The sequence below is a fragment of the Bos indicus x Bos taurus genome, chromosome 13 (genome assembly GCF_003369695.1).
Source record: "Bos indicus x Bos taurus breed Angus x Brahman F1 hybrid chromosome 13, Bos_hybrid_MaternalHap_v2.0, whole genome shotgun sequence".
Lineage (NCBI taxonomy): Eukaryota > Metazoa > Chordata > Mammalia > Artiodactyla > Bovidae > Bos > Bos indicus x Bos taurus.
This window is the reverse complement of record NC_040088.1, coordinates 36211558-36238896: the sequence shown is the minus strand read 5'-3', so window position 1 is coordinate 36238896 and position 27339 is coordinate 36211558. Positions and strand designations below refer to the sequence as shown.

General features: G+C 43.5%; 1 protein-coding gene across 2 annotated transcripts in view; it reads right to left on the bottom strand.

Moving 5' to 3' along the window:
- Positions 1–2221: 2221 nt before the first annotated feature.
- RASSF2 (Ras association domain family member 2) overlaps positions 2222–27339 on the bottom strand; it is a 59008-nt gene continuing 33890 nt past the window's right edge. For both annotated transcript variants that reach the window (XM_027559430.1, XM_027559432.1), the window contains exons 3-11: positions 26871–26946; positions 24707–24858; positions 21099–21187; positions 15469–15629; positions 11843–11944; positions 9998–10049; positions 9385–9506; positions 7878–7975; positions 2222–6716 (exon numbers count right to left, since the gene is read on the bottom strand). In XM_027559430.1, the coding sequence (XP_027415231.1) occupies positions 6647–6716; positions 7878–7975; positions 9385–9506; positions 9998–10049; positions 11843–11944; positions 15469–15629; positions 21099–21187; positions 24707–24858; positions 26871–26946 (922 nt within the window). In that variant the 3' untranslated portion in view covers positions 2222–6646. The remainder of the gene's footprint in view (positions 6717–7877; positions 7976–9384; positions 9507–9997; positions 10050–11842; positions 11945–15468; positions 15630–21098; positions 21188–24706; positions 24859–26870; positions 26947–27339) is intronic.

The following is a 27339-nucleotide window of genomic DNA, read 5'->3' as shown; positions in this document are numbered from 1 at the left end:
ATAAAATATACATTTATAAGTTACTATTATGATAAAGTTAACTTACATAGTTGTACAACTACTGCTGCTGCTGCTGCTGCTAAGTCGCTTCAGTCGTGTCCGACTCTGTGTGACCCCGTAGATGGCAGCCCACCAGGCTCCCCTGTCCCTGGGATTCTCCAGGCAAGAACACTGGAGTGGGTTGCCATTTCCTTCTCCAATGCATGAAAGTGAAAGGTGAAAGTGAAGTCGCTCGGTCGTGCCGGACTCTTAGCGACCCCATGGACTGCAGCCTACCAGGCTCCTCCATCCATGGGATTTTCCAGGCAAGAGTACTAGAGTGGGGTGCCATTGCCTTCTCCAATACAACTACATACTTAAATAATAAGTAAAAAATTTTACTTTGTTTGGTTGCCTTTTCCCCCCCTGCATTCCCTCCACCTCCTATTTTGTTTGGTTTTAAAACAAAAAGAGCACTGCCAGTTTTTACCCATGTTCAATTTTCAGTAGGGTTGCTTGCATCTAAGTGTTCCAGGAAAACCTACTTAAATTTATTCAGAACTTTACAGTAAAGTCTTGCTCTCATAGCAAACTCCAGTTAGTAATAGCTTCATTACATAAAATAGATACCAACAAATTATTTCATAAAATCTGTTTTCATAAAGCAAGACAGAAACTACCAACTCCTTTGGCAGCAGCTATTAGTATTTGTTGGGTGACTTCGGGCACTCTAACTTCTATAAATTTTACTGCCTGACTTGAGGTCTTAGTAGGACCCCCAAAAAGACCATTTATCTTTTGTTTATGTTGCCTACATCCACATACTGTACAGTACAAAAACCTCACTGCTTTATATGTGTTAGCTGTCTGCTCATCTATTTCACTCAGTTTAATTAATTCAGCACCTAAAAAGCTGCTGCTTGGAGTGAAAACTAAATATACAAGCATTGATCGGTGGCACTGATAAAAATATAGTCTTGGTTGTTATCTTTTTCTAGAGGCCAAATTATGCTGTTCATTCTTTATGCTCCATGACCAGATATCTTAGAAGGACAACTGTCAATCTTATATTTAAATGTTGTAAACCAACTACACAACCTCTCTCTGTGTTAGAGTTCTGCAGAGAAACAGAACCAGCAGGATGAAGATATATATATAGATAGATACATATATAGATATATGCATATACATATATATATATAGAGAGAGAGAGAGAGTGTTACTTTAAAGAATTGACTCATGCAATTGTGGGAGACGAGGAATCCAAAATCTCAAGGGTAGGCTGGCAGTCTGGAGGTCAGGGAAGAGCCAGTGTCGCAGCTGTAGTCCAAAGGCAGACTGGAGGCAGAATTCCCTCTCCCTCTCCCTCTCCCTCAGTGTTTTTCTGTTAAGGCCTTCAGTTGATTGGATGAGGCCTACTCACATTATAGACAGTGATCTGCTTTACTCAAAGTCTATTGATTTCAATGTTGCGTGCATGCCAAGTCACTTCTGTCATGTCTGACTCTTTGTGACCGTATGGACTGTAGCCCGCCAGGCTCCTGTGTCCACGGGATTTTCCAGACAAGAATACTGGGGTGGGTTGCTGTGCCCTCCTCCAGGGGATCTTGCCAACCCAGGATCAAAGCTGCTTCTCTTATGGCTCCTGCATTGGCAGTTGGGTTCTTTACCATTTGTGCCACCTGGTTGATCCTGTCTAAAAATATCATCACAGCAGTACCCAGACTAGTGTTTGGCCAATATCTGGGTGCCATGATCTAGCCAAGTTGTGCATAAAATTAACCATATCCCTTCCCCCATATCACCTGACGGAACTTGGGCCCTAACTGGTAGGTCTTAGGTTTGGCAACCTCTGGGGGGCTGCCACCAACAGAGATAAACCCAGGTCCCCAACCCGAGACAGTGGTTTGACCATTTACAGATGAGGAAACAAGTCCTAGAAGAAGGTTCAATGAATTGGCCCCCCAAAACCCAGGGTAGAGTTAGGACAAAAATCCAGCCTCATTGAACAGCTGTCCCCAGCTATTCCTATCATTCTTGGTTCCACCAGGGGCCTGAACTCAAGATTCCTAAGGAATATTCTAATTTTACTTTCTATTTGGAAAACTGGAACCAAGTCTGAACACATTCAAACCATAAACTCTGAAGGAAGAAAATCAAAGCCTCTCCCAGATGCACCTTCACATTCCCATCCCCAACCCTCCTATAATGCAGCAGACACACATACTCGTCCACCAGAAAATTCTTTTTGAGAGTGCTTTATTCAACAAGATCTAGGTCAGGTGCTTTAAAACATATCAAAATGTTACAGAAATTCACAGCTCCCTACTGAGGACTTGTCAAGTTACATTAAGATATCTAAACACATCAGTTTATAAATTCAGAACCAAACATTGAACCAGGTCATGTACCATTGTTTGAAAAGCAAGTTATGATTAAGATAAAAGATACTTCACAAAGCTAAATCAAATGGGGAAACCCTTAAGAAACACTAGCAGTTATACACCAGAAACCAGCAGCTTGGAAAACAGGTCTGCAATCTGCTGGGGAGGCTCCACAGGTAAACTGAGCTTCTCCCTTTACAGCTTGTCCATGTCTAGTGCTTGGCTACAACACCGGGGGAGCCGTAACCTCCCGTGACAGGGTAAATGCTGTCAATTCCCTCAGAAAGAAAGGGTGCCACATTTGTCTATTTTTACCTCTCTAGATCATTTCTCATCTCATCTGCCTCCAACAAGAAGACTTTGTGTAAAACAATTTAAGTAGAGACTTGACTAGAGAATCTGTACTGCTGCATCGGTGCTCAAGGAGATCTCTGCCTCCTACCTAGACCTTCACATCTTGGTTTGGGTGCTATGCTGGTGTGTTAAGTTGCTTCAGTCCTATCCGACTCTGTGCGACCCTTATGAACCATAGCCTGCCAGGCTGCTCTGTCCATGATTCTCCAGGCAACAATATTGGAGTGGGTTGCCATGCCTTTCTCCAGGGGATCTTCCTGACCTAGGGATTGAATCCGTGTCTCTGAGATCTCCTGCACCGGCAGGCAGGTTCATTACTAGTAGGGCCACCTGTGGAATTCCTTTGTTCATACAGAAATTTCTCTTGGAGATGTACCTATGGCACCGTGTTCTCTGTCCTACAGAGCTTTGAAACAGTTTTGTTTTTTAAAGAGAGCATCTCTTTTCTTTGAGAGCTTCTTCCCCTTCTGTATCCATCTCTCCTTCCAATCTCCTAACCCTGAAATAACTGCCCAAACTCCAAAGAATTCTGGCCAAGACATTTTTGCATCAGAGAACAAGGTTTGTGTTTTGAGTGACTTTTTTATTTTTTGGTCTTTATGTCCTAAAGTCTTATCTACATAGATGACAAAATATCATTATCTGGAGGTCTCTAGGACAGTGTCTTGTTTTGTTTCTGGTAGAAAGGAGAGAAAGGTGAATTATATTATTCCTTGAAGTCTCAGGCCAAAACCTCAACCTCAGGGCTCAGCATTTGTCACAGGGATGGTTAATCTCAGATTCTCCCACCTCAGCCTCAACTCAGAGTTAAAATCCAAAAGCCCGGAGGTCAGTATGCATTCCTCACCAGTTTGCACAGTCAAGCCTATTTTGTGCTTTTCAGTTCTTCCTGAAGGTAACCCCTCCCCCTCCCCCTCCAATTTAACTCCTCACATTCTCACTAATGTGATTACTAAGAATGTTACCTTGTGCTTAATTCCAACATCACCTGGGGGACTGGATCCCCTTATTACCAATCAGATAAACTCAAGTTTTTCCTTCATTTGATCACCTTATAACATAAGCTCCAGGAAACAGATTAAGTCGGATGAGGCTATGTCGCTTTTCACAAGTGAGGGAAAAAACCTATAAATTGGCCTTTTGTTCATCACACGGTTTCAGGTTCATTGCACACACTTACATAAATGCACACAAATCTGCCCAGGAGTTCAAAGCTGCAAGGCCATGTGATACCAGTGAGAAAATACAGCTCTGCATCACAGCAGTGCCTCTGTTTCAAAGAATCTTTCCAAAATTCCTGACTGGGTTATTAGTACATGAGAAATGATTTCTAAACAGGGCGAGCCAAAATGGAAAAGTGGGGTCTGCATTAAGTGGAATGTTATCATGTAAGAGATTTCCCTTAATTCCACCCAATCCCCAATCTTTAAAAAAAATCAAGCCTACCCCAGAATCACTTTCTCAGAAAGTGACCTGGCAAACTGACATTTGGCAACATTTCCATGTTTAACACTATCATAATGTTAGTGCAAATTAAAGAGAACTTTGATAAACCAAAACAGCTGTCCAATAAAAGTTAGTCATTAGTAATTTACGTTGTGGAAAAATTTTTCCCAAGCCATTCAAAGAAGATTATTGGGGCCAACAAAGGCTTTGAACGTTCAAAATAAAAATAACCAGAAAAAAAGTTTTCCAAGTCATTTCTCAAATGCAAAATTCAGGAAGTATGTTTACATTCACAAAACTGTTCTTTCCCATCTATAACAGAGGAAGCCTCTCCCTGGGCCCCTATTATTTTCTGTGCATTTTGCAGAAGCCCACTGAGGAGGCTAAGGCCCTCCTGAATTCCAGTCCACCCTGCACAAGGCTGGTGGATATCCCCACAGAGGCAGTAAGCTTGCTAAGAGACCCCTAGCAAAATGACAGGTGGCAGCATACCATCTTCTTGAAAGTCAACAATGAAACCACAGCTGTAAGCCATCTAAAGAGGTCTTTCTTGGAAGCCACAGTGGCAGATGGGGGCAAGGGTGCCCAGGGCAGGAAGAACTCTGCTGCAAAGGTCCACTTTCCTTGCAGGCACAGATCAGTGGCTCTTCTTTCCTCAACTGCCCAGCTCTCCAAATCTTCAGAGAGGAGGTAGAGGAGAGATGGAGAGTTCTACCCCAACAAGGCTCAGACTCCTGCTGTTAGGAGCTTCTGGCCCTGCTTGGTTGACCTCCACAGCCAGCACCCTGTTCCAACCATCCATCTAACCCTCTTCAAACAGTATCAGCTGTACTGGGGCTGAGCTACTTGTCAATCTTCCCAATGGGGGCTCCAAGGGACAGACTCTTCTTGCCCTTTCCCCTCCACTGGAGTCTCTAAAGATCACCCAGGTAGCTGCTCAGAGAAGCTGAGAGAGAAGCTCCATCCTAACTATGCACCATCACAGGGCAGTCCAAAAGGCATCTCTGAACCCCATACTTGGTAAATAGCAGAAGTCTTCATTCCTAAGAGTCCATTTCCACATACAAGGTGAGAGCAACTTGCAAGAATATAGTGGCTGGAAAGTTTAAAGGCTTGACTTCAAACATAGGACTTCAGCTCCAAGTGCAGGAAGACTCCTCGATTATGTGCAAATGGACTGAACTTACAGGCACCTGTCATTCTACAAGAAGTCTTCACATTTCCCTAAGGAGGGGAAATTTCCCAGCCACCCAAGACTAGGCGCTAGCCTCGCCAGCCAGTCAGCACCTTATACAAATGAGTGAGACCTGTTTCATAAGACATTTCTTTCAACTCAGGAGGCACCAAAGAATTGGGGTCAACAGCTTGGCATGCTGAGAGAAACATCAGGCTCCCCCTATCTCTGAGAGGTAGCCAGGGTGGCAAGGGCCAAGGCAGAGTCCATTCTTTACTGGTATCCAGACAGACACGTCCTTGTTACTTAGAACAATCAAAGTTTCCAGTGTAAAAACCTGTGGGCTTATTGCATCTACCCCACTGATAGTTTTTCTTTTCATCAGACCTGCCTTGAGGGCATGGTTTGTTAATTAATTTATTTCCAAGGATCTCAGACTCACAGATCCTTCTAGGTATACAGAGGGACTATCTATTAACACAGTGAAAGTGAAAGTCGCTCAGTCTTGTCCGACTCTTTGCAACTCCATGGACTGTAGCCCACCAGGCTCCTCTGTCCATGGAATTCTCCAGGCAGGAATAATGGAGTGGGTAGCCATTCCCTTCTCCAAGAATCTTCCCAACCCAGGGAACAAACCCCAGTCTCCTGTATTGCAGGTGGATTCTTTATCATCTGAGCCACCAGGGAAGCCCAAGAATACTGAAGTGGGTAGCCTGTCCCTTTGCCAGGAGATCTTCCCAACCCAGAAATCGATTCAGGGTCTCCGGCATTGCAGGTGGATTCTTTACCAGCTGAGCTACCAGGGAAGCTCCTATTAACACATAAATGCCCCAGACGGTGAGTTTGCTAGGCCTTCTTTTCCTTCTAAAGTTGAGCAGACATGTATAGTTGCTCCTTGGCACTTGAGAGGAGAAATCTTTTCTTCAGTCTAAAACCCCTCAGATTGGCGGTGACTCCTCTGGTTTTCCTGCCTACAAGCAGCATATCTGCCAGCCTCAAGCCCTAGTGCTGGTTGCTTGGAACTGAACTGCATGTGAATTTATCATGTAGGCATGTGGATGTGTACCATCTGAGCACACACATGTGCACGCACATTTTGGGTCCTCCTTATAATAAAAATTGAAAGTCCTCGTGAGTGAAGGAAAGGAGCAGGAAAAGAAAGGACAGGGAGTTGCTGGCTTCTCCATTGTGGTTTGAAAGCTGGCAAGATTTGCTTTTAAATGTTTCCGTGGAAGGCATCCAGCTTCCTGTGAGTCTTCTCTGGGCCACAATGGCCTCTGCAGCATCTGGATCCCCTTCTTCTAGTGGCTCAGATTGTTGCTGGGGTCTCAGCTATCTCCTCCAGCCTCTGCCGAATCATCAAGCGGAGCACAGTGTACCTGGGGAAAGAAGAGCTGTGGTGGAGAGCGGAAAGCAACACGCTCCCTCTCGGGACCCTCCCCCACCACCTGGGTCACAGTGGGGCCAAATGTGTCAACCCTTTGCTTCTCTTACTGGCCCACTCTTGAACCACTTCATTACTTGTGTTCATTACAACAGGATGAAAGAGCTGAAGAGGCTCACTCCAAACTATTATAATTATTAGAAAATCTGACAAAGAATGAGAAGGTGAAATAACATGAACAGTAATAAGGTTCCCTTCACTGAGTGCTTAATATGCTTAAGGCACTATACACAGAGGATCATCTAATCCTCAACTAGGCTGGACCACAGGAAATTGCCATTATTTTTACCATTTGGAGGAGCCTACAAAAATGGCAACTTCATATGGTTCAACCTAATATCAGTATCTGCATTTTGCCAAAGAGGATATAGTAACTACCAGGCATGGAGGTCCATGGCTTATTGATAAGTACTGTTTTTTATACCTTTCCTGAATTATGGCAATTCAGATACTGGAGTGGACACTGTTATACAGAGTGAACATGGCTTTGCACTACACAGCAAAAACTATATTTAAAGTTTGGCATAGTAAGTGCTCAATAAATGTTAATTGCTATCATACGACTTATCACCAACACAATAAATGAAGCATTGACTTTATTCTCTAGTGGCAAGAAAACCTCAATTGTTCTTCCATCTCTGTGAAATGTAATCTACTTTGTGACTAAATATGACAAAAAAATAACAAAATCCTTCCTAGAACAAAGTTTTAGTACTGGACTTTTCAACTCAAATGCAATTTCCAGAAGAGATGTTTAAAAAAAAAAAAGGAGGAAAGATACAAGGAAGGGATTTTAGAGGTACTCTGCTCAGATGAATTTCCATTACTGAGACAACCTTCCTAAAATCCTTGGAATATTTTTATGTCCCATATCAAAATGAGAAGTTGAACAAGAAGCAGAAAGACGAACACATCAATACAAGTTTCACGTCCCCACCTGACATATGGCATTGTCAACACAAAGTCCCCTGAACAAAGTCCATAAGACCCAGATCCCGGCAGCAGCTCACATAGCCCCTGCAGGGCTCCAGAGCAGAGCCTTCTCTCATTGAGGCCTCAGGAGAATCCAACCAGCCACCCCAGGGGCCATGCTTACTTGCGCATCAGCTTCTTGACTTCCCTATCTTCTTCCTCTTGGAGCTTCTGAATGAAGCTTTTAAGGACAGGCATCTCGAACTTTATATACTGAGCCACCTGAGGAGGAAAAAGTAAGTCTGGGGTGTAAGACCCCTATCAGCACTATTCCAACTTTTTGGGGCATCTCTCTCATGGCACAAAGGCTTGGGAAATCTGTTTCTGTGCTAATTCAGGATTTCCTCAAAGACAGGAACCAAGTGTTATTCTTCTCAAGGTGGGCAGAGTCCATGATAAAGATCGCTTTATCTACATGATATTTAATACATTATCTCATGACTTCTCATTTTTATCTCATGTATTCAATACCACGAGAGGTAATGTCAAACACAGAAAAGCACTTTCTCTTGACTCAGTCATGCAGAGAAGACTGGAACTCATAATATTCAATAAACCCCTCTGATCTCCCCTAAAAGAATTTAAGGAACCATGTTCAGAATGATGATTTGTGCCTCAAGTCTCAAACAGGTATCCAAATGTGAACTTCCTCCTGAGAAGCTGTAAGTGAGAGAGTGGCCCCCACCAGCCACTCTTCGGTCCTCACCCGAGTCCTTACCCTGCTCTATCAGCTCTTCTCTATGCAAGAAGTATATGTCTTCACCCTGTTAATGTTGGGCTCAGCTATGCAACTTGCTTTGGCCAATGGAACATGTATGTGGATGTGACATATGTCAAATCCAAGTGGGGGCTTTAAATGAGCTTACATGGTTTTTTGCACTCCAGCCATCTGCCATAGGAAGCATACCTAAGTAGCCACTGCCTCTGAACCCTTGGCCTCTGAATAAGACATACAATGTAGTGAAAGTGAAAGTCACTCAGTCATGTCCTATTCTTTGTGACCCTGTGAACTATAGCCTACCAGGCTCTTCTGTCCATGGAATTCTCCAGGCAAGAGTACTGGAATGGGTTGCCATGTCCTTCTCCAGGGGATTTCCCCAACCCAGGTATTGAGCCTGGGTCTCCTGCATTGCAGGCAACTTCTTTACCATTGAGCCACCTGAAGTCAACCCACATCTAGAGCAGAATGACTGCTACCAGCCTGCAGAATCCTGATCAACAAAGTAAATGTTTGCTGTTTTAAGTGACTAAGATTTGGGAATGTTTGTTACTATAGCAAAAGCAGACTAATGCTCAAGGTAAAATCTCAGCTAACTTCTTGAAATTGCTTAGAAAAGGTTTGCAGAAACTTTTCAGCCCTTAAGTATACCAAAAAGCCTGAATAAATTTATTCCTTCTATGGAAATCATTTTGTGCCTGAGCATTCTTTCAATTAATTATCACAGGACACACCCTCAGCCTAGCCTCTACATTAATTTTCCTTGGCCCCAAGATCACTACCATTCAAGAAAACCTAGTATTGAGAAATAGCAACAAAGTTGGGCAAAAAAACCAAGCTATAACCCAGTTATCATTTATCCAACCCACCCCCTACCCTCCTGGGACAGATATTGGACTGAAAAGGGACTCACATCATAGGTAACTTCCTCCACCTGGTCCTTCTCCATCAGGAACACTTTGGAGACCTGCTCACATGGGCCTTGGAGGATCCGGGCAATTAGAGGATAATCCGTGTTCTTCAGCTTCTGTTTCTCTGGAACCACACACAGCCAAGAGCAGCTCTGAGTTGCCTGAGGTCTTTCTTACTATAAGTAGCTGTCAACTCAGGGGTTCAAATGGACCCGACACCTTAGGAGATGCGGCCATACAAGTCAGGAAACTGATTTGTAAATGAGAGATTCAACAGGTATTGTTCAAAGCAACTGCTGCCGCTCTCCTACCCCTCGGCAATATTTCCATGCCTCAAGCCTTTTGGAAGATGCTGCATTGGAGAAAATAGTTTTCTCTGTGCTTTGAGAAAATCCAGTTCTTTTTTTTATAGGCAGTTAGGTTTTAGGGTTTGTTTACTGACCATATATGGCATTCCCCAGTGAACTTACCCAGGGAGCCCACCCGCCTTGAAGACAAACAACATTTGGAGGTTTCCAAAACCAAGAACTAAGCAAATGAGGGAGAGATTCTGTTTTTAACTTGCTATTTTGAGTTAATTAAAAGTTTTAAGCGCTTTGTATTCTTTATACTTACCACCGCTGGTATGGACCACATACAGTGCAAACTCCTCTGCCGAGTTCTCAATCTGAATCGGGAAGGAGCAAAAGATACTCACTAAAAGCATATATTTACACATCTAAACTGTGGCCATTTCTTCTTCTTGAACGCTGCAAAGCTAAATAAATAATAGGCTCTTTTGAGGGGAGGACTGTTTATCTACAGTATTAAAAGTGATGAGGATATGGGGCAGGTAAGTAAGTTTATTAATAATAATAGGTAATAAGAGCTAATATTTATTGCACCATGCTAGACACAGTTCTAGCAAACTCTACATGTTTTAATTCATCTAATACTCATGAAAATCCAGTGAGAAGTAAAATACTGCCTGGCATATCAGTAAACAAAAGATGTTACAGTCATCAGCGATTGCAGGCACCTCCAATGGTGAGCCAGTGAGTCCTGACAAGGACTCAGGAAGGGATCAAAAAGTACTTGCCAACTAGCAGCCATTGGACTATAGCGACTCCACACGTGACCCCAGAGGAAACTTAGGATGGGAAAAGACTGAACACTGGCCCAATAGCTGAGGTGCATATCCAAAGAACGACTTCAGTGAGCCCAGACACTTGCATCTTCCCATACCTAGAAAAACTCTAAATTCCTTAACTGGAGATATCTGGTTTTCCTTTAATTCACAATAATCTTTTGACATTCAGACTACTTGCCCTTTGTTGGAAAACTATGTATTCTAGCTCCCTCCTTGTCTCCTCGGAGCAATTTTCTCAGGATTACTTGAGATGCTGCCTCCAGGGCTTGAAGTCCTAAGAATATCCGCCAACTAAAACACAGCTCTCACTCACAGACTTAAGAGAATGAACTTACAGTTGCCTGCGAGGAGGAATAGTTAGGGAGTTTGGAATGGACACATACACACGGCTGTATGTAAAATGGATAATCACCAAGGACCTACTGTATAGCACAGGGTACTCTGCTCAATGTTATGTAGCAGCCTCGAGGGGAGGAGGGTTTGAGGGAAATGGATACATGCGCATGCGTGACTCAGTCCCTTCGTTGTTCACCTGAAGCTGTTAACAACGTTGTTAATCGGCTATACTCCAAGACAAACGTCAAGATTTTGTTTAAATAGGAAAAATACATAGCTCTCAACTTTCAGGTTGAGCAATTTTTTTTCTGTTGACACCAGCAATGGGTGCTCCCAACCTCATTTTACAGATGGGGAGGCAGAAGCACAGGGATTTTAAGTCACTTGTCCAACTCATCCAACCAGCAGATGATGGGTGGAGATTCAAACCCAGAGCCCATGCCTTAAATCACTAGGAGACACTGGCTTCTATAAAAATCAGAATACCTGGTTTCCAAAAGACTTAGAAGGTGATGGTGGAAAACACAGAGTAATAAGACTTTAAAAACACCATGCACTGTAATTTTCACATCTATTAAAGACTGATATTTTAAAGTAGCTTCCCTAAATGCACAGAAGTCAATATGAACATGGAGCCCTGATCCAGTCATCAGGTCTGGGGTCCTTCTCTGGTGGAGAAGGACCTGAGGGCTGGTGCTTCCCAGGCTTCAGTGGTATCAGAATCCCTGTAAGCCTTGTTGAACAGGTTCCCTGGCCTCCTCTCTGAGTTCCCATTCCAGTGGGCCTGATTCAGGGGAGAGAGGGACCTGAAAACCTGCTTTTCCAACAAGCTCCCAGGTGATGCTGATTTTATGGGATCTAAAGAACCTAAACCTTCTCTGCCCAGTGCCCTCCTACCCTGGCAACACACACTCTCCATAGCTTCCGCCCCTATACCTTTGGGGGTCCCAAGGCACACACATCACTGTCTGAGACAGCCAGTGGAGAGAACTTGCCTTAAATTTGTTGAGCAGCAACTTCAGGACCTGTGGAGTCGTCATGGTGCTGTTGATGCGGACATTGGTGATGGAGCCATAGGCTGGCGTGAACACTGATGTCTGTCAACAGAAGAGTCTGACTCAGAGCAGGTGTACAAGAATGGGGCACTACAACCCAAGGGACAAGGACAATGGCACTCAATCTGTGCTTCCTGAGAGTCCCCTGCCCCTGACAACCTAGAAGTATCAGGCTTTAGGTCAACAAAGAGCCCTGTGTTTTGTCTAGCTCAGGAACTTGCACCCACCCCACCACAGCAGGCTGGAGGGATCTGAGCTGCCAATTTGCAGGCCTGGGGAGGGAAAGAGGAACAGATAAGGAAGGCCCTCCATCCAAACAAAACACACATAAAGCACCTTCCACTACAACTTCAACAGGAGGAAGTCTGTGATCATTCTTCCATGATGCAATTGTTTCTAGGGCCAGATTAAAGCCAAACAGCAAGACTGAAGCTAGCTTGGGGTCTTGAGGTGGGAGACAGATGGGCCCCAGGCTGAACAGTTTCTCCCCGTGAGTAGAAATGCCTTAATAGTAGAAACTCCATAAAAGCAAGATGATGGAGAAGGCTGGGCTCTGCCCAGATAAGAGATAAAAGACCACATATTTCTCAATCTTGAAGTTAAGGAAAGAAAAAAGAAAGTGAAGTCACTCAGTCGTGTCTGACTCCTTGCGACCCCACGGACTGTAGCCCACCAGGCTCCTCTGTCCATGAGATTCTCCAGGCAAGAATACTGGAGTGGGTTGCCATTTCCTTCTCCAGGTGATCTTCCCAACCCAGAGATTGAACCCGTGCCTCCCGCATTGCAGGCAGATGCTTTACCATCTGAGTTACCAGGGAAGTTAAGGAGACCTTCCCAATTGCACATGCACAAAAAGGCTCCTTGGAGGTCAAAGAGGGAGGGGGTATGATGTCAACTACCCACAAGGCCTTTTCACTAGAATCTGAGGCAGGAGCTAGATGGACCACAGGCTAGGCATTTACAACTGGTCTCAGGTTTGCATTTCATGGGCAGGAAAAAGTGGGCTTCAGGCTGGACACTTACAATTAGCCTCCTGTTCATATTTCCCGAGACAGGAGATAGGTGGGCTCCAGGTTAGATATGTTTGCTCTCCAAAGGGAATAACAGAAACAGGGTAAATGGATAGGCTTTGTCTCCTATCTATTTACCTTAAGATAATAGTCATGACAGGAACAGAGATGGGCTAAATCTTATTTGAATAAAGGATAAGGAGGCCATATATTTCCCATCTTTGAGGCAAAGGAGACACTGCACATGTGCATAAAGGCTCCTTGGGGGTCAAAAGTCAGGGGACAATGCCAGGCCATGATGAGTCTTGCTTCTCCCAGGATGCTTTCCTTCAAAATCTATCTCGTCTGAAATGTACATATGCACGTAGGAGGAAGGTCTTGAGACAAATTAGCCAGGGTGGCAAAACAAGATGGTTGGCCAGGTGGAAGACAAAGACCCAAAAGGACTGCCCTATATTAAACACCTCTTAAGTATGCTCCTCCTCATTAGGGAGGACACCCATACCCTTTCTCTCCAGGTGTGTGTCTCTGCCTTGCTTCTTTCTCATCTAAACAAACTATTTCTCTGTGCGCTCTCCCACATGTTTGTTGTGCTATGTCTCTAATAATAAACTCTGTACTTGCATTTAGTTTTTGCCTCCATGATACATGCATTTTTTCACTAGGAGCAAGAGCCAGGGAAAAATAGCTTCCAGCCTCAAGCCCTCGCTGGTCTGGTGGCTAGGATTCCTGGTTTTCATCCAGGCTATCCAGGTTCAGTTCCTGGGCAGGGAATTAAGATTTCACTTCATGCTACTGTTCACTGGGTGCCTCTCCTAGATCAAATCCATCTTGGCTAAGAGATGTGCATGCACACAGGGGAGGACCCTGAGATATATCAAATACTGACTCAGAACCAGGCAAACCAAGATGATTGATCGAAGGAAATCTAGAAGAAATGCGCCATAAAAGTGATTCAAACTACTGTGAGGGTGTGAACTTCTCTCTCTGAGCCCTCCAGGGTGTCTATCCACACATACTGTACTCTTTCTTCCTAATAAACACTTTACTTGCTTCACTCCTTTCTGCCTGTAGGTGGAAATTCATTTCTACACAGTTGATGGGCCAACTTTGTCACTGGCCACTGGTCCCTGGTGGTCCAGTGGCTAGGATTCAGCAATTTTCCTGCTGCTGTCTGATCTCAATCTCTAACCAGAAACCAAAACCCTGCTTCAAGATGCCATAGGCTCAGGCCACGTGAGATCAACCTGAATCCTGCAGCTCTATTTCAGGGCAGCCCTTTAACTCACAGAGAAGTCAGGCCACATAGTAGCTGGAGGCACATGGTGCAGAAAGAGAGTAACATGTGGATTGGGGGTAAAGGGGGTGATTCTGATGAGGGTTGTCTATGGGTCATCTCACATCTCACTCACTGAGACAGGAACAAAGCGGGCAGGGCACAACCATTAAAAGAACAGCACAGCCATTGTGAACAGGATCCCACAAAAACTGGTTGGCCCAAGACGTCAGCAGATTTGACTTCCAGTAGACCTTCACCTGGAGAAGGCAATGGCAACCCACTCCAGTACTCTTGCCTGGAAAATCCCATGGACGGAGAAGCCTGGTAGGCTGCAGTCCATGGGGTCTCCAAGAGTCAGATATGACTCAGAGACTTCACTTTCACCTTTCACTTTTATGCACTGGAGAAGGAAATGGCAACCCACTCCAATGTTCTTGCCTGGAGAATCCCAGGGACGGGGGAGCCTGGTGGGCTGCCGTCTATGGGGTCGCACAGAGTCAGATACGACTGAAGCGACTTAGCAGCAGCAGCAGCAGACCTTCACCTCCATATGCATCATTGTAATGCATTAGCATCTAAATGACCCACTCACAGGTGCCATGACAGTTCTGAGGTCAACCATAAGAGGCCAAAAAGTGGGTGGTACCCCAATTCATGGAAATCCCCACCCCTTCTTCAAGATAGTCAGAATATTCCTCCCACTAGGAAATTATCCACCCCATAAAAACTAACCAACCCCATAGCCCAGGGCTGCTCTCACATTCCCAGATGAACCATTGCCCTGGGGCCACCACTCTCCTTTTGAGATGGCCTACATTCTGTCTGTGGAACGTGTATCTCCCAGGGCTACACTCTCTGTGGAGTGTGTTTCTCCCAGCACTGCTCTCACTTTCTCAGGTGACCCCATGCCCTAGGTCCACCTCCCCCTTCTGAGACAGCCCACACTCTGTCTATGGAAGAATGTGTAGCTCTCTGAGTAAACCTGCCTTCACTCTACTGTGGCTCACTCTTGAATTGTGTGAAGCCAAGGACCCTCATTTGGTGGCCCATCCCAAAGGACTCACCCAAGACCTAGGACACAACCATCTTCTCACAGTTTTTCCCACACCACCACCATCTGGGGGGCTCCTGATCTCTAACAGAGCCAGCAGCCCACCCACAAGCCAAAGACTGAGTGGTTTCCCAGGTGTCTGTAGACCTGATGTGGCAGTTGCCCAGGAAGGGCTCTTGCTCCCACTAGGGCTACCCCTTGCCCCGTGCTACCCTGCCTCCCCTACCTTGTGGTTGTAGAAATGGCCGTTGATAGAGAAGCGGTGGCGTCTGATTCGCCGCTGGTCACTGGGTGTCCTCACATTGCCACGACGACGTACCCCAACATCACTGCGTGTGCGCATCAACTGTGGGGTGTCTTCCTGTAGGGACTTCAGGCCCCTGGAGTCTGAGATGGAAAGAGGAAATGAGCTCTGTCTGCCTGGACCTGGGATGTGGCAGTTACAGTAACTTCTTGACCAATGCTACAGTACCTACAACTTCCCCAAAAATATATTTTATAAAAACAGTATTTCTTGCTGGGGAAAAAACATGATACATAATTTACCAAAAAGCAATACAGTGACAAAGTTTAGAGCACAGACTTCAGAGCCAGACTCCCAGGTTCAAACCCCAGCTCTACCACTGCCATTGTAGCAAAGTTTGCCGCCCCCAAATGTCACTGGTATGCTGAAAATAATCAAGACCCAAAAGACTGATAAATGGAACAATACCTGCCATATCAGTAAACAAAGGCTATCACCGTCATCAGCAACTGCAGTCATAGCTGATGGTGAGCTGGTAAGTCCTGAGAGAACTCAGGAAGGAAAGAATACCTGCCAGTTAGCAGCCACCAGACTGCAGCCACTCCCTACGGTGACCCCTGAAGAAATTCAGGAAGTGAAAACACAGGATATTTGCCTCAGATAGCTGAGGTGCATATTAAAAGAATGATTTCACTGAGCCCAGACTCTTGCATTTTCCCCTACATAGAAAAGCACTAAATTCCTTAACTTGAACTATCTGGGTTTTTAAAATTAACAATTATCTTCTGATCACCTGTCCTTTGTTGCAAAACTCCTATATATCTTAGCTGCCCACCACTGGATTCTTTGCAGCAGCTCTCTCAGACTGGGTTCCTTGAGATGCAGCCTCCCAGGCTTGAAGTCCTAAAAATTCCCTAAAATTCTTAATTTTTAGGTTGTAATAAGTTTTTAGCCAAAAAGACTCAGGAAGAAACTGATTTTTCCCCTAACTGTCTGAAGGATTTAAGATAGCAGGCCTATTATAGGACCAGAGCTACAATCAGAGATATCTACAAAGAATATGGACTAAATGTGGTAAAGGAAACAGAGATCAAAGTTCACCCCATGTCATACTGTCTTTTCAGGGCCAAGCAAACATCTGTTTACCAACCATTGCTTTTCCATTTCCGTGTGAATCGCCTTCCTCCCCTCTGAAGTCCCCAAATACCACCCCGTAAAAGGCTGGCAAGTATTAAACAAAGGGGAAACAAAGTCATCTTAGGAGAAATTTCCCTGTATCTTTGAGATGCAAATGTCCTATCTGGTCTCCTCATCTCTGCCATCTCTTTAAAATGCAAATTTTGAAAAAAGGGTAAAGTAATTTAGAACTTGACTTGTTTTCCATAAATATTAGTAAAAAAGGAAGAAGCCTTTTAAATTTTTTCTTATTCTGTTATTTACAAACTAGTGAGTTCTGTATTGTGATATCTGATACGACTAAGTTTGGAAAATAAAGTATAATATTTCTTATTGTGTCTGTGTGGATATGTGTATATCTCAGTAAGTGTCTTTGGATATCATTGTTAAGGTTAATTCATAAAAGAGCTCTGTTTAAGTTGCCTTCAAGAAAAGTAAGTGCTTACAAACCAAACAATTCTAAATACAAAGGAAATTAAGCTAAATTAGTTTTAGGTTCAGTGAACAGGAAAGTATTTAGTATTAAATTAATATCTTATGTTAATGTTTGTTGATCTAATTAATATAGATATGTCTTTGAGCCATCAACATTAAGCAGCAGTCTTTTACTGTACCTAGTTTTAATAGAGGTTAAAGGAAATTTTGTTATACCTGTTGCAAATTTGTCAGCAAGAAAAAATAACTTGCTAACTTTAGCTAAAAATCATCTGAAATAGTTTCTCCATATTTTGGTAACTATTATTTGTCTCTTGGTTTTCACTAGAAATTAAGACTGTTAGGAATTCTAATTTGAATATATAATTAAAGCTACTGAAGAAATAAAACATTTCAGTATGGTAGAATGTGTGAGGAGGTTAGGAAGGCATGAGGAGGGACTTCCTTGGTGGTCCATGTCCCTGCCAATGCAAGGGACAGGGGTTTGATCCTTGGTCCCAGAAGATCCCATGTTCTGCAGAGCAATTAAGCCTGTGCTCCACAACTACTGGGCCTGCACACCTAAAGCCTGGCTCTGCAACAAGAGAAGTTAGCACATTGAGAAGCCACCACCACCCCCTACCATCCCACACTGCAACTAGAGAAAGCCTGCATGCAGCAGTGAAGATCCAGTTATATGTTAAAAAAGACCCAGTTAATAAGAAAACAGGAGAAGAAGGTATGAGGCATGAAATTACATTTTACTGAGAAAGTTTTATACAAGGTCAGGATTAACTAAATTTAGACTGAAGTTGACTAGGTAAATGGATTTTGTTACGTAAACTAATATAGGGCTGGAATTTGATATATCTCTTTCTGTTAGAAGTGCTCATTTTTGATTACAGGTTGTATGAGTTTCTGGGCCCTTAGGTGATCCATATTTGCTTTCTTTTAATCATTTTGAGACTTTGGTTAAATGAATAAATATTGTTTCACAGTGACCTATGATCCTCCTGTGTTTTAAAACCTTTTTGATATTTTTAACAAACTTTCCCAAATATCAAAATCTGACTAAAGCTTTTTTAGGCTCCAGCTGACTCTGAGATACTTCAAAAGAACATCTTTGAGACATTTCAAAGAGGAAGGTCAAACTAAGTTTATTTGATATGTTAAATTACTTCAAAATTCTTGTCAAATGGTTGGAGAAGAACCTTAGGTTATAGTGTATGGATAAATGCCACTAATGTAGATATTCCAAAATTTATGTGGAATCCCTAACAGCTGATATGTCCTGATACATTATCTAAAATGTTATATGTCACAGAAATAACCAAGTTTCCTGCTAACTGCATTTTACTCAAATCTTTAACTAGGCAATTTTAAGTTTTGTACATGGACTGATGAATATGGTTTATAATTTTATGACTTTGAGAAATACACTAGATTTAATTTTAAAAAAAAAAGCTTTCATGGTATGACCTACAATAAGCTGACAAAGTATACCTTTGCAAACAAAGCTGAAATATTTATCATTTTGTATCTGATCCTGCCAAAATTTGGAGGCCCCAGCTGGCTCTCCTGTGGACTTGATATTTTATTGCAATTGGACTCCCTGGTGCCTCAGATGGTAAAGAATCTGCCTGGAGTACAGGAGACCCAGGTTAGATCCCTGGGTTGGGAAGATTCCCTAGAGGAGGGAATCGCTACTCACTCCAGAATTCTTGCCTGGAGAATTCCCTGGACAGGAGATTAGCGAGCTACAGTCCGTGGGGTCACAAAAAGTCGGACATGACTGAGCGACTAACACTACAACTAGCTATGCTAATCATCACTTTAGTTTGTTCTTTGTTTCCAAGTTGTTTGTGCTCTGTGTCTCCCTGCGGCACTAAGCCTTTGTCAATGTTACTAGCTGCATCACTTATATCCTGTCTTTTTTACAAGATTATCGTCTCTTACGGTACCGTGTGTAACCAGGCCTCCAACAAAACTTCTATGGCTAAACATCTTGAGAAACAGACCACATTTATTTCATAAAGTAATTGTAATAGTGTGATTCTAGGTATGGGAAGAAGTAACAAGGGAGAATGTCTCTTGGATCATAATTAGACAGAAGATCTGGATAATCTTTAATTATTGACAGGGCCTAACCAAAAATTTAGCACCTGGAGTGGCATATCAAGAATGCTCGCCTGATCTTGGATGAGCCTCCTAGCCAGCACCAGGGGACAAAGTTTGATTATGAAATGTTTCCCAAATGTTGGCCAAATTCCTAACCAAGAGGAGATCAGTCATCAGCACTTGCAGCTCTCCAGTGTGAGCTGATGAGCCCTGAGGGAACTCAAGAAGGAAGGACTATTTGCCATTTGCAGCCATCAGATTGTGGCTACTCCCTATGGTGAGCCCTGAGGAAACTCACAACGTGAGAATAGAGGATACAGGTCCTTAGTTAACTGAGAAGTGTATCAAAAGAATGATTTCAGTGAGCCCAGACGCTTGTATCTTCCCATATGTAGCACGGAATTCCTTAACTTGAGATGCTGCCTCCTGAGTTTGAAGTCCTAAAAAATTCTTGCTGAATAAAACCTAACTCTCAACTTTTAGATTGTGAATATTTTTAAGTACAAAGTACAAAGAAGACACTTTTCAAAGGGGAACAAAAGAAGACAAATCTCAACATTTGGAACACTGGCACCAATGGTGAACACTCCCAGATAGGTCCATCTGATAAAGCAGTTAGAATGGTCATCACCCCCTTCCACAAGATTGTGGAACAGACATTGACAGTGGGGGATTATAATAGGGAAAAGCCAATTTTGATTCCATATTGGACTTTACCTTTTTTTTTTATTATTATTATAATAATACATAATGGCCTGCCTCAAGGAACTCTGCCCCTCTGTCTAACTGTTAAGCTAAAGTGGCTTTGATCAGTTCACAGGGAGACAATCTGACCCTACCCACCAATGAATGGTTGCAGAAAAGATGAATTTAACAGATCTCCTATATTACAAGATAAATGGCCTTTTTACTTTATGTCCTCACCTTCTCTCCTTCTCTGTTCTACAAAAGAAACTGGAATCCAGACCCTGATAATATGGGTTTTTTGGAGACACTACTTTGCCATCTTCTCAGTCTATGGCTTTCCAATTCATATTCTTTGCCTCAGCACCTCAGCTTTCAGGTTATTGGCCTGTTGTGTGGTGGAGCAGAATGAGCTTGGACTCGGTAACAGGTAGAGAAAAATGTCTTCCTTCCCGACACCATATATCACTAACCTCTCTGTGCCTCAGCTACATCACCTATAGAAGGGGTTAATAATAGCATCTACCTCACAAGACTGTTGTATGGGTTTAAATAAGTTGATTAATTGAAAGCACTTAGAACAGTGTCAGGCACAGGATAAGCATGATATAAGGACTTGCAAGATATTATGAACTGATAATATCTATCAAAATTACAAATGCACACAGCCTCAGACCTAGAAACTTAATTTGAAAGAATTCTACAGACACAAATGTGTGAAATGAGACATGTACAAGGATATTGTCTACACTTTTGTCTAAGGACTAGAAATGACTTAAATGTTTATCAATAGGAAGTGATTAAATTATTTATTCATACAATTAAATACTGCAGAGCTGTAAAGAATGCAGAGGTTCTTTCTGGGTTTGTATGGAACAATCCTCAAGACAAACTAACAGAAATGGGATGTGCAAAATGCTGCCACTTATAGAAGAAAAGGAAAGGAAAAAATGACATCCAAACATTAAGCTTTGTTGGTGTGTGTTTCCTTGTGTTTGCAAAGAATATCTTGGGAAGAAAGCCTTCAGATTGCTTCTGGGGAGGGAAAATCAGGGGGTGGATGAGATGTGAAACTTTCAGTTCTTTTTTCTTAATAAGTTTTGAATCTCAAACTATGTGAATTTTATATTTCCAAAAAATAAGTAACAGTATACAACATTCATCACATCAGTCTTCATACAGTTGGCTCCAACTGGAGGATCCTCCCACCATGCACATACCTGTGGGGCTCAGTGTCTGATCACTCTCAGGCAGGGCATCCACCTCTGAGATCGGAATGTTGGGCATGGTGAGGGGCTTCAGGATGGTACTGGGAAGCAAAAACAAACAAAAGGTTCAGCCCCTGCAGAGGAACTCCCTCAGTCCCACCCCATCCCACTCATGCAAAGCGAATAGTTCTGGGGATCACCATGCAGTAGGTGATGAAGGACATGGTAGGCTGTGCTGAAGGCCTCATGAGGCTGGCCCAGCTCCTGAGCCAAGCACTGAGCAAGGAAGGTGAATTCTGGAGGGAGAAAGTGCTTGCTCCCAGCATTTGTAGCAACATCAAGCCCAGGACAGAGAACAATAATAATACCTGTGTGGTACCTGTGCTGGGTTTCTAAGCACCTACAAAGTCTATGCCTTATTTATAAAACCCTAATAATGGTCATTTTTTTAAGGACAAGATTCTAGTACAGACCCATTTATGTTGGAGGAATTACTCAGAAATTTCTTCTGGAATCTAACAGGAATGGAAAGTAATAGGTTGGTTGCTCTGAGAGTCAGAATAACTATAGAAGTGGCACTGATGGCCGTGTGCTCAGGGTGCTGGAGACAGGGTCACACGCAGGCAATCTGAGTTGAGACCTGGAATTGCCCTGATAACTGGGAAATAACTTCCCAAAGCTCAGAAGGACAATGGAAGCAGCTCAGAGAAGCACACCCAAAATCAACAGAGGATTTGGCTAGAAAGGAGAATCATATTTGACCAATTAAGACCTTCCCATGGTGAGAAGAATGTAGGTGCCCTGGTGAAACCAATCAAGACCCTATGGGGGCTTCCAAGGAACAGACCCCTGCATCCTCTTCTTCTTGTTAAAAAGCTTTAGCCTTCTAGGCCTTCCCTGAGTTTCAAAAAAAAACAAAAACAAAACAAAACATAATCAGAGAAGTGAGAAAATGCAGAAACAAAGGAAAACAGCCAAGCAAGACAAAAAAATAATAGTTTAGCCATAAAACAATTCAAGAACCTTTAGTTCCTCCTCCGGGGCTATAGATAATATCCTGAGCCATATCCAGGAGTTGTTTTGCAGATACTGACTCCTCCACCAGGTATATGAAGTTAACTGCCTTCTGACCACAAGCAGGTAAACCCCAAACCAGCTGGAACCAGATGATGTTGACTCCTGAAGTACCACCTAATTACCTCACCACCAAATTAATGAGAAGAGCATCTACCACCCTGCAACAGTCTCCCTCACCTTGCCTTTAAAAACTCTTCCCTGAAAGCCATCAAAGAGTTCAGGTCTTTTGAGCATGAGCTGCCTATACTCCTTGCTTGGACTTGCAATAAATGCAGCACCTTCCTTCACCATAACCTCATGTCAGTAAATTGGCTTTACTGCATGTAGGTGAGCAGACGCAAATTTGGTTTGGTAATACTATGACTCAGCAGACATAGGACTTACAGTCCAGGGGTGACATTTTTTTGTTTTTTGCCACATCATGTGGCTTGTGGGATCTTAGTTCCCTGGCCAGGGACTGAACCTGAGCCCTCTGCAGTGAGAATATGGGGTCCTAATCACTGGACCGCCAGGGATGATAATTTTAAGGAAAGACAATTGAATATTGAAAATCTGAAGAACTACCTGTTGTATAGTTATAATCTGAGCCCCAGAATGAAATCAGAGCCTCTCAGGAATGGTGTATACTTGGCACCCACAGCAGCCACTGCCCACTCCCTAGTCTGAAACCCTCTTTATTGCCCAAGCAGAAACTGGTCTCAGCATGTTTAAAAAACAAACAAACAAAAAAACCCACAACTTTTTATTTTGTATTGGGGTATAGCCATTAATAATGTTGTGATGGTTTCAGGTAAACAGCGAAGGGACTCAATCATATATATACATGTATCCATTCTCCTCCAAAGTCAGCATCCTTCTGAAAACAGTGGTCCAGGCATTCACTTTACTATAGCAGGCACTGGAATAACATTATTTATCATTCCTGAAAACTCTGTTAAAGTATTTGCAGGTTTCAAGAAGCAACCAAGACCAGCTTGATGCCATTAGGAAGGGAAAAGAAACAAGTGTACAGCCTGAAAGACGCTGGAGTAGGCCAGCCAAAGGCCACATGGTCAAATGGAATTTTAAAAACCATCTCACTTAGGGAACGAAATGTAATACTCTACGGGCTAGGCTGGTGCTATGGAATGGGTTTGGCCCGCTTGAAACCAAATACAGTGAGAATGCCGAAAGCAAAGCAGAGTATGAAACTGCAAAGTTCGATGAAACCAAAGAACCTTGACTGGACCTCTCCGCGGCTCCCCCTATACCCCACACCCCCAGCACTGATGGTACAAGCAAAGATTTTCCTCCTTAAATTCCCTTGGAAATAAACCAGATCAGCTACAGGCTTTGGGCAACATTGTAGCTTTCTCTTAAATTCAGCCAAGAATAGATTTGGCTGTGGAGTTGAACAAAATGTTCAATGGGGCCAACAGAGAGGGCTTGGTTCTCATTTAAAACAGAAAAAAAACATCACTGTGGTTTTGGCTGGGATCTTGGTGCATTCCATCATGCTCTGGCCCCAAGGCAGTCAGCATTAGCAAATTTTAGGATGGAGCAAAGGGTTGTCACTTTATCCTAAAAACTGAAATCCCAGATAGTAGGGATTTCCCTGGTGGTCCAATGGTTAAGAATCTGCCCGCCAACGGAGAGGACATGGGTTCAATCCCTGGTTTGGGAACTAAGATTCCTCATGCTGCAGGACAACTAAGCCTGTGCATCACAACTACTGAAGCCCACACACCCTAGAGCCTGTGCTCTGCCAGGAGAAGCCACGTCAATGAGAAGCCTGTGCATTTTAGCTAGAGAAAGCCTGCATGCAGCAATGAAGAGCTCATGCACCACAAGAAGACCCAACACAGCCACACACACACACACACACACACACAAAACAGTAAAGAGGGTGTGCCTTGCTAGATGTACAGAGCTCCTCATTTGGCTAAGGAAGGAACAGGCTTAGTCTTCACAGACCTTCTAGTGGGAACACAGGAGAGGGGACCTCCAAGACCATCACACCACCACCCAACTCCAGGTATAGCCAAGGAAGCAGAGCTTGCTTGGCTGGCTTGGTCAGGGCCTGACATTCTTTCCCCACTTCCAGGTTCCTCTAAGACACAGAGAGCTTTGGACAGAAGTTTTGAGCCCTAAATGACTCTGGGGTGGGGTCATTCTGTGAGGAGTGGTCCCAGTGGGGAGGATGCTGGGGTATTGGGTGTCCTGTCAGAAATCTTCAGACTGAGCCTGGCTAGCCACTACAATGCCCCTTAGAGAGGTAGGGTCTCCATGAGCGATGGCACGCTGCTCACTCAAGCCTTAGTGCTTCTCCTCTTGGACTCAGCATCTCCCTTCCTCACTCATTCATTGATTGTGATGACAGTTCTGGAAGCCCAGTAACACCAACATATGACCCTTTCTCCTCATTCCAAGTCTAGAGCAGGGGGGAGTGGGAATGGGAGCTTGGATCAAGGCTTGCTGGAAGTAGGTAGCATTTACCAGCTTGAGAACACATGCAATCTCCAGATACCTCTGGTCAACCCCCAGTCCTATCTCTCTTTACTCACCCCTGAGCCCCCAAGTTACAGCCAGAGTGCCAAGAGGAAGAGGATGGAGGAGGTCGAATGCGTTCATTGTCATCCTGCATCTGTAGACGAATGGGCCGGCGCAGTCCCCAGGAGATGTTCAGCAGCCCCTCCACAATAAACTCATCTTCCTCCTGCCACAAAGCAATTGGATAAGTCCAGAAAAGTCCCAAAGAAGCCAGCACCATGTTGTTTGTGGTAAATGACAGTTTTCTTGATGTGCCCAGGTAGGTGCACCCAAGTTATAGTCACACCTCAGCTCCAAGACACTCTCCAGGCTCTCAAGCTGAGCTCGGAGGTCAGCACACATTGCCTCAAAATTCATAGACATGTGCAAATTCTAACAATGGTTTCTTTGTTGTTTTTTATACTAATGACTTTAAAGAACAATAAATATATTTCTTAAAGTATGTGAGAAAATAGCCTGCTATTCTTAAATTACGCTAACAGAAGCAAGAGCTAAAACCTTGAATTAGCTATTTTTCCCCTCCCCTACTATAGAAAGTGATGTGTCTTTCATTATAACATGTTTAGCAATCTGACCCACTGGTTGATGATTTAGAGTAACATTTCCTCAAGTTTGTTCAACAGAATACTAGCTCATCTGGCAGATGAACTGTTACCTTAAAAAGAGTATCAAGTGATCTTGTGAGTTGGGAGATGCTGTGTTATCAGATTTCTTAACAGCAGAACTTCCAAGAGCCAATAATTAACTAATGTGCTACATAATAACTCTCCAAGAGGTGAATAAATTCTGCAAGAATTCCAAATTTATACTCAAGGGTTGTTAATTGATAAGAATTTAAATGTGAAGGCCTTCTAAAAATACCTGATGTTTTATCCCAAAGAGATGGATCTCAGGAATCACCATACCCCTTGAGTCATCTACAGGACATACCTCAGAAAAGCTGTTTAAGGACCAAAATCTTGCTACGGATCCAGCCACTAATTAGTAGAAGGTTTGAGGACAGTGCCTAAAGAGTCAGGTCTTCTTTCTAGAATCTCAGCAAAACCTTTTGAACCCATGTTTTATAAGCAGGGTCAAGACTAAGGTCTGGGCTATGGCCACATCTTCAGGACAAGCCCCGTGAAAGATGACACATGTTCAGTGAACAACCAATCCGGGTCCCAGGATCATCCTTAGAGAGGGAGGGGGTAATAAAAGAAGGCAGGAGAGGTGTGGAACAACTTTAGGGTGTTTGGGGATCTTAAGGAGAAAAGCGTTGTTTAAGCACAGGTTACATGTATGGTCTTCTAAGCGGTCAAGGCTGGCATCAATACTTTATACCACATGATTAGAGGGCAGAATTTAACCCAAAGTAGGACTTTGCCTAAGTGGTGTAGTGTGAGGAACATACAAAAAGCCACTACATACTATCCCCAACCAGCCTGCCTTAGTAGCTGAAATTCTACCATCTGATATCTGTTTCTACAGATTAAATCAATATGGCTTGATAAGCTGAAAATGTGTTTAGAAGGGTATTACATGTACCTTCTTATCAGCCAAGAACACTTGAGTATAAATTACTCTGCCAGGCTCCCATATAATTCACCATCTACCCGAAACAGGCTCTACAGAAATGGATACAGGGTGAGTAAACTTAGACTCAGGAAGGGGGCTGAGGAAAGACATATGGATAACAAAAGACATGCTAAGAAGGCATTCTAGGAAGGCTGCTGCAGTTGTGGGGAAAAGCCAAGAGTTACCACCCAAAGCTTATGTAACTTGTCCAGATTGCTGCAACAGCACATGGGCCAGATGTGGCAACACAGAGGACAGGGTGAGGCTCCTGAATTGCCCAAGAGGAAAAAGGTTGCTTGAGTACCATCTGAAATAGCCATTTCATGAAAGCATCCTTTTGGAGGGTCCTCCTTCTGAGGCTAGTATTAGTCCAGCCACAGGAATATCTCCAAAACAGAAAACTCACTCTTTTTAGAAAAAATCTGGGCCCGGGGTGTACTTCCAAAGAACTCTAGGGACTCCCAATAACATCACTAACATTGAGAGGCTACTCACTGTGGCAAAAGAGGCAGAGACCCTCTTGGTGAGGGTGACATGGAGACATGGAGACCCAGAAGACATGGAGACGAAGACTGGGCTGGCCACTAGGGGAGGAGCCCCAAGACCTTCCCTGTGACTCCTTACCTCACGATGTCGGAGCTGCAAATTTTGGCCTTCGTAGTACAAGTTGTAGGTCTTCAAATGCAGAAGAAGTTCATTCCTTAAGAGAAAAATACAAGAGGTGTCACAATCTCAGCTAAAATCACTTATAATGCAATTACTCCCTCTTTTTCTCACCTCTAATCTGGCCTTCAGTCACTCCAGTCGGGGTGTTTGTCTACATGTGTACATACACACAAATACACACACCCATGGTGTGTAGAACCACCAATCTTCCATCACAAACTTTCCCAGGATCAAGATCAAGAGTAAATACTACCTAGAACAGACTTAATGTAAGGAGCAACTCCAGAAAACCAAGGAGGTCTGGTCTGCTGACAATGGTTAGCAGCTCTCACTACATTTCTCAAACCCAAGCTAAATACACAGGCCTTGTTAAACCACAGATTCATAGAAGCGAATGCACTTTAAAGCCCACACACAAGGTTTCTTC